This window comes from Perca flavescens, chromosome 23, assembly GCF_004354835.1.
Source record: "Perca flavescens isolate YP-PL-M2 chromosome 23, PFLA_1.0, whole genome shotgun sequence".
Lineage (NCBI taxonomy): Eukaryota > Metazoa > Chordata > Actinopteri > Perciformes > Percidae > Perca > Perca flavescens.
The window spans coordinates 10,841,849-10,855,210 of NC_041353.1; the positions used below are offsets into that span (position 1 = coordinate 10,841,849).

The 13,362-nt window shown below is 39.9% G+C and overlaps 1 protein-coding gene across 3 annotated transcripts in view; it reads right to left on the reverse strand.

The window, feature by feature from the left end:
- Window positions 1-5,968: 5,968 nt before the first annotated feature.
- LOC114549821 (voltage-dependent calcium channel subunit alpha-2/delta-1) overlaps window positions 5,969-13,362 on the reverse strand; it is a 102,416-nt gene continuing 95,022 nt past the window's right edge. For all 3 annotated transcript variants that reach the window (XM_028570075.1, XM_028570074.1, XM_028570073.1), the window contains 4 exons: window positions 12,335-12,461; window positions 11,284-11,396; window positions 10,562-10,644; window positions 5,969-6,525 (listed from right to left, as the gene is read on the reverse strand). In XM_028570075.1, the coding sequence (XP_028425876.1) occupies window positions 6,403-6,525; window positions 10,562-10,644; window positions 11,284-11,396; window positions 12,335-12,461 (446 nt within the window). In that variant the 3' untranslated portion in view covers window positions 5,969-6,402. The remainder of the gene's footprint in view (window positions 6,526-10,561; window positions 10,645-11,283; window positions 11,397-12,334; window positions 12,462-13,362) is intronic.

A 13,362-nucleotide genomic window follows, 5' to 3' on the forward strand; every position in this document is an offset into this window, starting at 1 on the left:
TGACCATTCCTGGTCAAGCATATGGGGGTCCCATTCTCTAAAGCACTTAAAGGTTCACTCTACTGCACAAACGACATCTGACACCATCTCTATACTCCCTGGAAAGCCCATTTTGGAAAAACAAATCTGACGGTGTAATGAGGGGACTGTTAATACTACCAAATGCAATTACTTACATAATAAACTTTTCATATTTACTCTAGAGGACGTTTACTTATGGGACTTCAGGCCAGATATCAATCAGTGACAGAGGGACACAAGCCCAAACACTTAGGATAACAATCAAAAACACAACAGAAGTGACCTATCAGTGTAAACCGAGAGGGTCATCTTGTTGCCAGACGCGAAATCCAGAGCCCCTGGCAGGAAATCCAGCGTGTGCTGTTGACATCGCAACTCATCCATGACAGACCAGGAATAACACATTTGGAGAGGAAGAGTTCGAAGAAAAAAAAAAGAAGAGGAATCCAAGAAAAAGTGCTGTCATTGGAAAACACATCTTTCATACAATATTCACGCAAGTAAAGATAATCTATTAGAAACAGAGATTACACATATTAAAAAATATGCTATGGTTACAAAATATAACAGCTTTATAAGTCAAAATCCAAGAGGGTTGAAGCAATGTAAACATACATCTTTGCATTACTATGTTGTTAAATTATATTTTTAATTGGTATTACATTTCTTAACTGATTGGGGTGTCCATCAAATCATACTTATTTTAAATGGCAGTTTCACAAAGTTAGCTGTAGTAATCAATTTCTTCACAGGGTTTGTAAAATATGTAATTTCATGTTATTGGTCTCGGTATAGTCATTTACCAGCTGTACTACAAACAATAAAGGCCATTTTTTTTATAAAAAATAAATACTAAAAACATTGTTAATGGTCACATTTAAAAAGTCCCCAAGCACCTAAATGATTTTAGTTTTTCTTCATGGGGCTAGCAGTATACCATACAGGAATAGGGGTAGTTTTTAATGTCCATAATAAAGAGTAAAATGAGCCTGTGGTTTGTCTTTGGGGGGCAGTGAGGAATAGGGGCTCTAAGAATCTGGGCTTGAGCACAGCTGGTTTCAGGTTCAAGTGTAAAGCAGACTGCGCTAACGAGAAAGTCACTTACCATTTGATCAATATGCAATAGGGAAAACAGGAATCACTGCTAATTTATGACCAGAGAACATTACTGGTCGTTGTTAATGGACTTCTACTTGAGCCAAATTCACTGTTGTAGAGAGATGTGGCTGGACTTACGCCTCCATCCTCTCTTTTCCTGGACATTGTTGATTTTGGCTGGACGTCAGTTTCTGATGTTGGCTAGACACTGGGAGAGAAGACTTGGGGTGCTTCCTTCTCATTTTCACACACATTTGGATGGGAAATGTGTGTTGGCAATGTGACAGAAGTTAGTAACAGAAATCTGATCCACCGTGGAAAAAAACTGATATTTTGCAAGAAAAGGACATGAGCCAGAACTCTAAACGCAATGCAACAGATAGTAATCATAAATTTTTATTGTGAATATACCTTATTTGCACATGACTAAACATGTTTTTCCGGCCGGGATTATAAACATGGTTCTTTTTTCTTTTTGCTGAGAACAACATTAGTTTTGTTACAGTTTTTTTTTACATAACTGATTTTGGAGAATCAATCATTGTTAAAGCACAATTGAGGGAGACTGACAGAGAGGCCCACCAAGACTCTGCCAAAGAAGAGTCTGGCGAGGGGTGACTTGGTGGACGCTTCATCAAGAGCCTGCCTTAAAACCGAAGGCAGAGAAAGATTGACTGACAGGCCCGCCAATCGTCTGCCAAAGAGTGGCAGCAAGGTTACAGACACAAAAACACACATTAAGCAATCCTCAAGATTCCAGAAATAAAAAGGCCAACCCACACAATTCATACAGAGAGCACCAACAGAGTCAAAAAAAATTTCATATTACATCAGGACTATATTATTCCTGAAGTGACAGCATCTGATTTTAGCACTTGAAGAGTAGAATGGAACATTTGGACAACTACGGAGATCATGTTCATTCTCCAATGTTTTCTGTGCATTTCTAAAAAGCATCCAGTCGGATAATTTTAGATGGTGTGTATTTTCACTCATTTAACGTCTGTACTGTACATCTCTGCCCAAAGTGACTTAAAAAGACCATGCCAGAGTTTTTGCAATTTTAGCTTCTTAACTACAATTTGTGTATTTTTAATAGGCTATTACTGCTGACTATTTCCACTTTTCCCCATATTTGAAGTTATTTTCTTTTACTTTTCAGACAGCCATTGTTTTCAATTCATTTTTGCACAGCTTAAAATCAATTAGCAAACTCCTCAAACTTGCGTGAAAAGCTTCTAGACTCAAAAATTAAATTTTCATACTGTATGCAAATGAATGGAAGTGCACAAAACGCAGTAGGAAACCACACAAACAAGACCAGAGGCTACAGCCATGTTAGCAGTGTGAGGCTGTACTCAGGCAGTGCTTCAAGCTAAATGCTCAATGTCAATGCTAACATGCTGATTTTAAACAGTTAATTGTCTATGTGTGCTCCATTTTTGTTGAGCGTGTTAGCTGGCTAACATTTTTTTAGCATTAAAAAGGTCCCATGGCATGAATATTTCACTTTGAGTTTTTTTTAACATTAATGTGAGTTCCCCCAGCCTGCCTATGGTCCCCCAGTGGCTAGAAATGACGACAGGTGTAAACCGAGCCCTGGGTATCCTGCTCTACCTTTGAGAAAATGAAAGCTCAGATGGGCCGATCTGGAATCTTCCCTTTATGAAGTCATAAGGGGTAAGGTTACCTCCCCTTTCTCTGCTTTGCCCGCCCATGAGAAAGAGAGAGACATCATGGCTTGCAAACGAGCAAAGCATGGCAGTTGGTCAAGACCACACCCCCAGCCTCCACCTTGCCCCCCCTCTCTCCTCCTCAGACACAGAAATGGCACATCCTAAGGAAAGCTCATTGTGGGACTGGCTCTAGTGGCTGTAATTCTGCACCAAGGCTGAATTTTGGAAAAGGGACTTCAGATACAGTATTAGGGGACCACTGAGGCCTATATAAAAGCATCCAAAAAGCAGCATGTCATAGGACCAACTAAACACAAAGCTGAGGCTAATGGGAATGCCAGTTGTGCAGGTTAGTCATGAACCAAGTTATTGGACAAACTGAAATTTTGACCTGATGCTGGATGAAAAATCCATTGATCGCAATTCATACAAATTTCATGAAAATCCATTTAATAGAAGGTAAGTTCAGTCCGAACCAAAGTGGTGGACCGACTAGAGCCACACCGCTAGCATGGATGAAAATCTGAAACACTACAACATGGTTTGCAAAATACTCAGCAGTAATAAGTATTTATCATTTGTAGTAATTGGTCAAAAATTACTGGTATGGTCCTTAAATAATAGTGAATCATACATGGCTTGAACCAATCAGACAGATTGAGTAGTGCATTCAAACATCATGCTGGCAAATCAGATCCCCCCCCAGCAGAACGAGACCAGGGTGGAGCCAAATGCTGTCCCCCCCCCAAGAGAAAGGCAGTAATAGCTGATCATACCTTATCATATCATAAACACAATGCCTGACACCCAGAATATTATGCTTCCCAACATTACACACTAAAGCAGGACCACACCGCAAACATTTTTTTTTTTTTTTTTTTTTTTTTTTTTTTTAAATCAAATTGAGCCATGCAGCACAGGGAAACAATTCATGACATACATGTTGCCTTGGTAAATTGCATAAATGTTATAGTACAACAATAGGTTTCTCCACTAGAGAATAAGAGACTCCCATATGGCACTTGATATTGTTGTTAGTAAATGAGGAGCATATTATACCATATAATACCATTGTTAGTTTCACCACATTGTTTTTGTTGGAAGGTTATACTTTAAGATAGAGGAACACATTGTGATTAAAAAGTGCACCACAGACCACTTTAATGTTACTGACAATGACGGTGGTGGTGGAGCTTTGCCATAAAATACGATGGACGAAGCACTCCGTGATTGGACTTGGAGGAATGCTTTAAATAGAAGAACGGACATTAATCAGTGTGATGCAACAGCAATTATTTAAATAAAAAACAATTCTGAAGAGGATGAGAGACTGTTAGTGGTAATCTGGTGCACATGGCTCCATTTCTGGTTTTAAATTCCAAACAGAATTAAGTTGTTTTCTGCAAACATGCTCTAGAGTTTATAGATTACACATTTTGTGTGTTAATAGCGTCCCCAAAATCGTCAAATTAGTTCCTCTATTGATGTTTTGAATCTGAAAAAAATACAGTTGAAATAGTTTAAGTTGGAAATTTGGGGGTGCTATTAGGCAGTAAAACCATGGAGTGTATCCTTAAAGTATCGCAGTAATGCTTACTGTTGTAACCTGTGATTGTCAATTCTTACCTGGAACCAACAGACACTTAAATAATGATGAAATTGGGTGGTAACTCATTAACAGCAGTGTCACACAAACCGTCGAGCGCATCTGGTTTAAGTAAAAATGACAGTTGTATTGTAAGGATTTAACAATTAATTAACAATTTTCTGGGTATCCATCTTCAGGATGGATTTATATTTTCGTCCTGAAATTAATCAATTATTTTCTCTTATCCTCGCTGACATAATAAGTACTGCATTTACATTTAGCTGCTTTAAGAGTCAGGAGTTGGTCATGTGAAATTATTAGGGCAATTATTTAGGCAGATATTTCTTTGCTCCGCAGTAATGGTTTAGTGCATTTCTTAATAAATATGACTATTTCACTGTTCTGCAATCTGCACAAACAAGATGACACTATTTCACTAAAGCCATTTACCATCTGTAAATTGTCGCACTAGTTAGGTATGTTTTTAAATGTGTAACTAATGGAAAAGATGGCATACAAAGTGAACAAGATAAAATTATATTGGAGAAAATGAAATACAGCAGTAAAAAGATCACAAGCAAGGACTGATTTCTGCGGGGTGATATCATACCTCAGTATAATAAACTGCAAGAGGGAACCTCACTACTACATAGAGATAGAGGTTGTTCTTCAGTTAGGATCAAACTGTAAAGACAAATAACAGCTGCAATTGGAATTGCAGTGCAGATAGTAGTCATTTAATTTAAAAAGTGACAGCAGTGAATACAAATGTAGTGTTCCTTTTTTTTGTTGACCAAAATGTCAAATACAAATTCTTATATCCCTTTCCTTCATTTTTTTTTTTAGTGGTTGCAATAAAAGAAACACTAGCATGCTGTCCTGTCACATTCAAACAAATAGTAAAAGAAAGAAATAAAACACTTCTTTCCATTCAGTAGCCACAGTTAAAAAGCTGAAACGTTCATCTGAGTCACACAGTCCACATGGCACTAGAAATTTTGTCCACTGAGCATGCATAGGACACCAGCCAGGCTCACCCTGATTGGTTTAACGCGCACTATGGCAAAGTTTTCGTTGGAGCAATCCAACACCAAGGCGGGAAATCCAGATCATTTACTACTCTCGACCAAGGCTGATGATTAGATGATCAGCTACAAAGTTTAAAATCCGTACACTCAGAAGCAGGCCCTCTGTGGCAGTTGAAGGGTTGGTTTCTGTGCATGAACATAACAATGAACAAGGATTTTCACACTGCAAATACAGTTATCTACATGAGAGAATACTAAGGCGAAAGTAAAGACGTACATCTCTCGAACCCTCAGGGACAATGTGAAAATGTTCTGCGTAGTGCTATCTAAAAAAATCAGACTGAGACAACATTATTATCAGCAACCCAACGGAGGCAAATGAAGGGCTCAAGGTTTTGATGTACAATTTGGCATTTCTTACTGCAATGTTAGCCAAATTCTCAACCACAAAACAATAAATACCTAATAACTAACCACTGCAAATTGATTCAAAATAAACTGCACGCTTGCAAAAGGCAGCGCTGTTTCTGGCAGTGGTGAACAAAACTGTACCCCCCCCCATGTGACTTAAATCCCCCAAAATACTATAAGGCAGTCCGATCTCTTTCATCGATGACATCAAGCCAGAAAAAGTTCAGAAGTCGCCAATCAAAATTATTCTCTGAATTCCTTTAATCTCAGCTGGCCGGGACCAGTGAAGAGATGAAGGATAGGCGTAGGTTTAGTTCTTTATCTTTCAAACTGATATCTTCCAATAAACATTTCTTTCGTCACTTGTACCCTTGCACCTGGTAAAATCACTTTGAGAAACCCCTGAAAGTGAAGTTATCAAAAGGAGAAACTGGCAGGATGTGGGGGCTCACAGGTTTTTGTTTGTTTGTTACAAGCGCTTCTCATTGGGCGTTCGTCATTTCGGTGGCAGCTGGTTGCCATTTTGGAGATAGCAGAAGGGGAGAGAGAGAGAGAGGGCGCGATTGAGGATTTTCAGAGGTCATGACAGGATGGCATGGGGTCTGGAGCCAGTCAAAACCCAGAGCAGAACCAGCTGAAGGGCCGCCATCAACCAAAGGGAGGGGCTCAGTCCGGACGCCCCGCCACAGTCAGGGTCCTTCTCCTGGTGCCGAGCAGGGAGGAAAAGAGGTGAACTTACTAATTGTTAAAGCCATCACAATAAACACTTTTCAACTGACCATTCACTAAACAGCTCCCCTGAACACCGATTGTCTGGCAAACCTGTCAAGCTTTGGATTTCTCAACACACGGTGGCGTGCATGAAGATGTAGTAGGAGTGATTCTATCTTTGTTTTCCTTTCAAAATTCCCCCAAAATTAAAGCAAATGTGTAAGAAATTGATTAAAGTGTTTGTCACTGTAACATTAGCTGCAATTTTAAGCATGTCTGGCTGACTAACTACATTGGATTGTGGGGTTACATGTTACCCCGTTCACGACTAGCACATCCACAGTGTGGAAGTCGGTCCTGGCTAAGCTTTCAAGAGCTTAAGCCAACATATACAGTAACTGCCTTGTCCTGCTTTACTGGATTTTGGGAAAGCTTACACTCAAGCAATAACAGCAACGGTTCTCATCCTAAAAGCTTTTTCTCCACTAATGTAAAAAGTGTAAACATACTGTTTGATTATGTGAGGTAATTGGCCAAACAGTGTTATGTTAGAATTAAATAACTGATCTTACATTTTTATTGGACTGAAAACACAGGTTGAACTAACTGCAATACAAGAGCAATGCTGTTGCTTTATTTTCATGTCCCTTACATGAATTATTGGCTGGTGACAATGCTGATTTTCTGCCTGGGACATGCAGCTTTAGCATACAGTACATTGATATTATGTATGTAGCCATCAAGTGCATATTTAAGACCCTTTCAGAGGATTTAAAAAGTTAGCTGGCAGCCAGTGACCGTGTTTTTGACAAATTTTTGAAGCTAACGTTCTATAGCTGTTAAAGTCTGCCAGTGTCGATTGTCATATCATATGACGATCTTTGATTTTGCCAGCTGAAGCCTGGCCTGGTTTTTTTGGGGCATTTTTAGGCCTTTATTTGATAGGACAGCTGAAGACATGAAAGGGGAGAGAGAGAGGGGGGGGAATGACATGCAGCAAAGGGCTGCAGGTCGGAGTCGAACCCGCAGCCGCTGCTCCGAGGAGTAAACCTCTGTATATGGGTGCACGCTCTACCAACTGGGCTAACCGGGTGTCCGAAATCGAGGATTTAAGAAGTAAATCTGCCACCTTTATCATTGTAAACTGCACATGTGTGTGACAACGGAAAGCTTGACAGGTGTAGCATGTTAGCAACACTAACTAAGGGGGGGTAGAGCTTTGCAAACGGTCAACCAGAACTATGCAGGGATCAAACAAGAGGTCAGAAAAATATATATATATATATATATAGAAACAAAAACTTTTAAATGTTTTTTTTTTTATACTTGACTGGAAAACTTTGAGCCATTATGTCTGACCAAAACTGATTGGATACTCCCACTCTCTGTATGCTTTGCATCTGGAGAGGTACGAGGGAAAGAATGTCTTGCCTTGATATGATTTTTTGGAGAAAAAAATAAAACTTGAGAATCATTATATGAGACGCACAAACGTCTGGATGCAAATGAGAAGTGACTGGTCTGTTTTAGCTAGCGTCTGGCTATTTCGGCAATCAGATGTCATTGATAGACACTGTAGTCTATTGCCAGAGACGGACAATGATAGATGGGGAACAATACAAAGAGCATGGCTTGAAGTTCAAAGTCAGGTAAAATGGAGAAAATGTTGGCGAGAGACAGAAAAAGACCGGTAAGTAAGGGGGAGGTGAAGACAGATGGTGGTAGAACATAAGAGAGAGTGACAGGTGAGAAAGATAAGGGTAGGAAAACAATGGAAAAGACATGAAGAAGTGGAACAAAGCAGAAACAGAGATGTGGAAAAAAGAGAAGAGATCAGTTGAGGAAAACAAACACACCAGAAAAAAAGCACCAGGAGAGAGAGTGAAAAAGTAATGAGCCAGAGGCAGTAAGATTGAGTGTAAGATAATAATGAAACGTTAATGAAAGAGAAAACTAGCGCTATGGGACTGACCCGAGACAGCACATGAACAGTGGCAGCAGTAACATGAGCAGAGAGGAAGCCAATGGGGAGCCTGCGCTCCTTCGGCACATGGCCTCATCCTAACCATCAACAGCCAATCACAGAGCAGGAAACAGAGAAAACAGAGAGAAAGAGAATCATGCAGCAAAAGGTCCATATAGTTAGCAGGAAGTTAGAAAGCAAATATGAAGGCAAGAAAATTTGTTGTTGACAATAGTAGTACAAGACGGATGCACAGTACTAGTGTGTGAGAGAAAGGGTTCGAGTGTGTGGGTGGATACTTGTGTATATGTGAGTGAGCAAGACAGTGCAGGCATAAGAGTTAATTCATAAGACTGACAAACTTTGACACTGGAAAAAAGACTATATAGTGAAAACAAACAGAGCATTCGGGCGCAGAGGTTTCACACGCAAAAGATTCACACGCAAAGATTCTGTGCTGCTCATAAAATGTTTGTTTAGCTTAGTTATTCATAGTCGAGCAACAACTGACTGTTTGCCTTTGCGTGGGAAATCTGCACAGCTTTCGAGGGATTTCAGAAAAAGAAATGACATGCACCATGTAAAGATATTAGGGATGGAAAGGTGCCATGGTATGATATATTGTTTCCATATCAGGAGTGCAGCTTAAGGATTTTGGGCTCTGTCCAGTGAGGCAAAAAGCTTAACTTAAAAAAAAAGATTTGGCGATGGAAATCCTTCCTTCCTTTTTATTGGTCCCTAATATGTTGCTGTTGCTACCTCTTATTTTCCAGGTGAAATGTCAAACAGATCAAGTTGTTTCATCTGGAGTATAAATTTGGAAGGAATAATAAAAGATGTGAAAAAAAAAAAAACGCTTACAGTAACAGGCACTTTGGGGGGTAGCCGGCTGATATAAACTAACATTTCTAATACAGGAAATAGTTATATTTATCTTGAAAACATTGAATGTGACGATAAGGTTTGATACTTTGATGCACAATATTTCCTTCCTTCATGTCGGGTAATTTCTGATTTCTTCATCCTGATTTATTATTTATATTATTATTTATATTGAACTTCTAGTTAGATGTCTTTGGTTGTTGTATTCTCAGTTTAACGCTGCTCTGATCATTATTTTTATTTCAATAATATTTTGGTTTACTTTAATTGCTCTCATTTCCAACAGCAAAGCAAAAAAGCTCTTATAAACCCACTGTACGTTTCAAGCCCAACACTAAACAGCAGACCGACAGCTAACGATGATCTATTGTTATAATGCTACCATTATGGGCACCATAATGTAGTATTTAGCAGCTAAGGAACCACATATTTCCCTCAAGAGTTAATGAAAACCACAACAAAGCTAAGAGATGAGTGAATTTGACTATTTGCCAGGAGGCCAGAGCATATCCGAATGAATGCTAATGTTACGTGTACATAGGCGACTATTTGCTAACGTCACCATATTTGTTCTTAAGAAGTCTGTGTTGTGTTTTCAGCTTGGTTTGGTGCCCCCAAGTGGCAAAAAAAATAAAATCAATTAATGCAGCTTTAACTATATCGGATTTAGACAATTTGTTACAAAACAATTGTCATATAAGTAAATTTATGTCCGGAAGAAATGTTGTTTTACTAAATGTGGGTTATTTGTGCCAGGTCTACAGGGTATTCAAAAATGTATGTTAGGTTTGGATCTACAAATGATTTTCATAGTTCTGTCAGTGCTAGAAGTACGGATTGCAAGGCAGCTTTATTTATTTATTTATATAGCAGCTCTCTCCTGTAATCTGTAGCCAGGTTAAGATTTTCTTTGGCGATGAACTCAAATGATTTTAGCAGTGAAACCCAAAAACAGTAGTCCCGGGGCACACATTTCAATTTGAAAGACTCTTCCCATTTCAGGCTGGATTTTCTGCAAACGTGTTTAATTCCTGTGAGACTATTAAAGCAGCAATGGTCTCACTCTTCAGCAGCTTGGCAATGTTATACATGAGACCCTACACAGAGCATCCTTAGCAACACATTTGTGCAGTTCAAATTTTTCTCAACCAAAAGCACTGCAGGTCCAATGGAAGCAACTTACGTGTTCATTGTTATCAAAACAGACTGCGGGCCCTTTTCTGTAGCGTGGATTCTGAGCCATTTCACAGGGATCAGGACCATTAGCTAGATGAGTAACATCAGGAACATGACAGTTTCGGAAAGATTTTGAGTAATGGCAGCAAAAAATAGTAGTAGACACTCTGATTACCCAATGGAAAATACTTCAACATAACATTTTGATGAATGTGGAAAATCACTACGATGTATTATATTACTGTTCAAATCAAGCAGATCCAGTAAAATTCTGTAAGGACTAATAAAACGTAAGGCAACATTGCTCAATACCTCAATGACAATGTATGGCAGTCATTTTCGAGCATTGCGTTTTCCAAGAGGCTTAATCTATAATTGACCACAGCCCTTTGTGTTTAAGATAGAATCATAGATTTGTTTGTAAGCTATTCAGCAGACTAATCCTACACTAACATCTGCTTTACAGACACAGCAGAGAGAAACCCATTGCAGACACATCTGAGTTCTGGGCCAAAATGTTAAATGTCAATAACTGTGGAAATATTCACTCATTATTATGGCTATGGAATTTAGAGGATGCAAATGAGGGGAATAGTAAGTAGTTAGACTTAAAGACAGCGTCTACCCATGATTATCTTGTCAAAAACACAACCTTTTTAAAACATCTGTTTACTGAATTAAATGCACATGTTCTGCGCCAGATGATGGCTGCGTTTGGTAAAAAGATACACTGCTGTTCATCCTGTATTAATGGCTTGGTGTCACAGGACGAGCAGGTGAGTTTTGCATCAGCGATGATAAAGACCAGGTTCGTCTTGGGCAGCTTTTCAGCATGGTAGAGCCTGGAGAGGACACAAGAGAGGTTGTTGACACATGGGCTTGAGTCCAGGAAGGATGGAGATACAATTTCACTGAGCCATGCAATATTTTAACAGAAAGGTAGGCACTAATTTTGGTCGTAGATATGAATTATTTCTCATAGAAAACAAAACATATTCCTATTTAAGGTTTCTTAGGTCCACCGTGCACCCGATATAGTGTTTAAGATTTGGATCTTATTCTTCATACATGACCAAGCCACACTCCAGAAACCTTGAAATCTTTAGCACAATGAAAAGCACACAGTAGATCGTTCAATCAAGTCTCCTAACTGCTTCTATTCCCGAGGGGACACAAACCTGCTGTGCCACCCCACTGTCCTCCAGGACCTTTACCGAAACCCACATGTCGATGGTGCACAAACGATTTTCTCTGCTTTTTTTATGGTGGTTGTTAAAAAAAGAAACGTGTGTGCGGCTAATGTGCAGGAACGCCACGCGGCATGCGGGCAGGCACTCCATTAGCCGGCACGAGGGAGCTTTAAAATGGTGTACACACACACACGTGTGCACAATCACACACACAAACATGCCAAGACGGTGGTCCCCACTAGTGACTTGACTTCACCTTCATGGCATGTGATTTTTTACAACCCCCTTTTAGTGCCACCTCTGGGGACTTCATTTGTGTCTCATGGATGCAAACGTATCACTGCAGGTCAGGAAGTGTATTTGGACCTTAACTATACTCTGTGTGTGTGTGTGTGTGTGTGTGTGTGTGTGTGTGTGTGTGTGTGTGTGTGTATGTATGTATGTGTGTGTGTGTGTATATTATATATATATATATATATATATATATATATATATATATATATATATATATATATATATATATATATATATATATATATATATATATATAGCGTATTGTGTGTAGCTGAGAATGAGTGGATATGTTTTACCTGGTGCAGTTTTCACAGTCGATTGTGCCTCTGAAAGACCGGTCATTGTTCTCAAAGTAGTATTGAGTTTGCTCTGTGATGCAGACCTCTTTGAGCATGGCGTCTGACATTTCATCATCCATCTCAGCTGTGGAAGCACACACAAGAGCATTCAGGTGTATTCATGTAAACAGCCAATTCCAAAACACACATATACACACATACATATATTAACACACACATATATATATATATATATATATATATATATACACACACACACACACACACAAAAAGCTTGGCATTTCCGGAACGTTTCGGGCTGCATAGGCCAACTGCAGCCAGGTGTGGAGGCTGAGTATGCGCCTGAAACGACCCATTCCACGGTTGTGTGGAGGGATGGGACCGGAGATAAAAACCTCTTTGCTGTGTACCGTGAGGGAGTCGAGGAGGTTGCAAAAGTGTCGTTTTAACAGTTCAGATGCCTGATTAGTGATGTCATTACATCCTAGGTTCAGCACAATGTTGCGGCCATTACTGTGCTTGGCCCGGATGCTGGTAATCTTTTCCGTAAGATCCGCCACTTTAGCACCAGGGAAGCAAAACGTAACCACTGATTTTTTTTTGTGACATCCCTTATGATGGAATCTCCGATAATAAGCGGCTGTTAGGGGTGGGGGGAGGGGGTGGGGCAGTCGGAGAACGCAACTGTGAGGACTGAGTGGATGCAGGAACAACTGAGACAGAAGCAGCAGCCCTCCGTGGCGCCGGTGTGAACCGAGGTATGGAGCGGTGAATCCGAGGGTGAGAGGCGTGCCCAGGTACCGCAGGTGGAAGAACTGGCGGCGATCTGCGCGCCCCTCGCGGTGACAGGGGAGATGGAGGAGAAGCTGAGGTTCCCCCTCCAAAGTTTGCTGAAAATGGTTTCTGACATACTTCTAATCATTTCAATACTTTTGCTGTTATTTCCCCAGATTTTGAGATAATTCTCTCCGAGACTCTGTAGTCACCCTAACAAATGTGGACGTGAATGGAGGAAATCTGTGGTT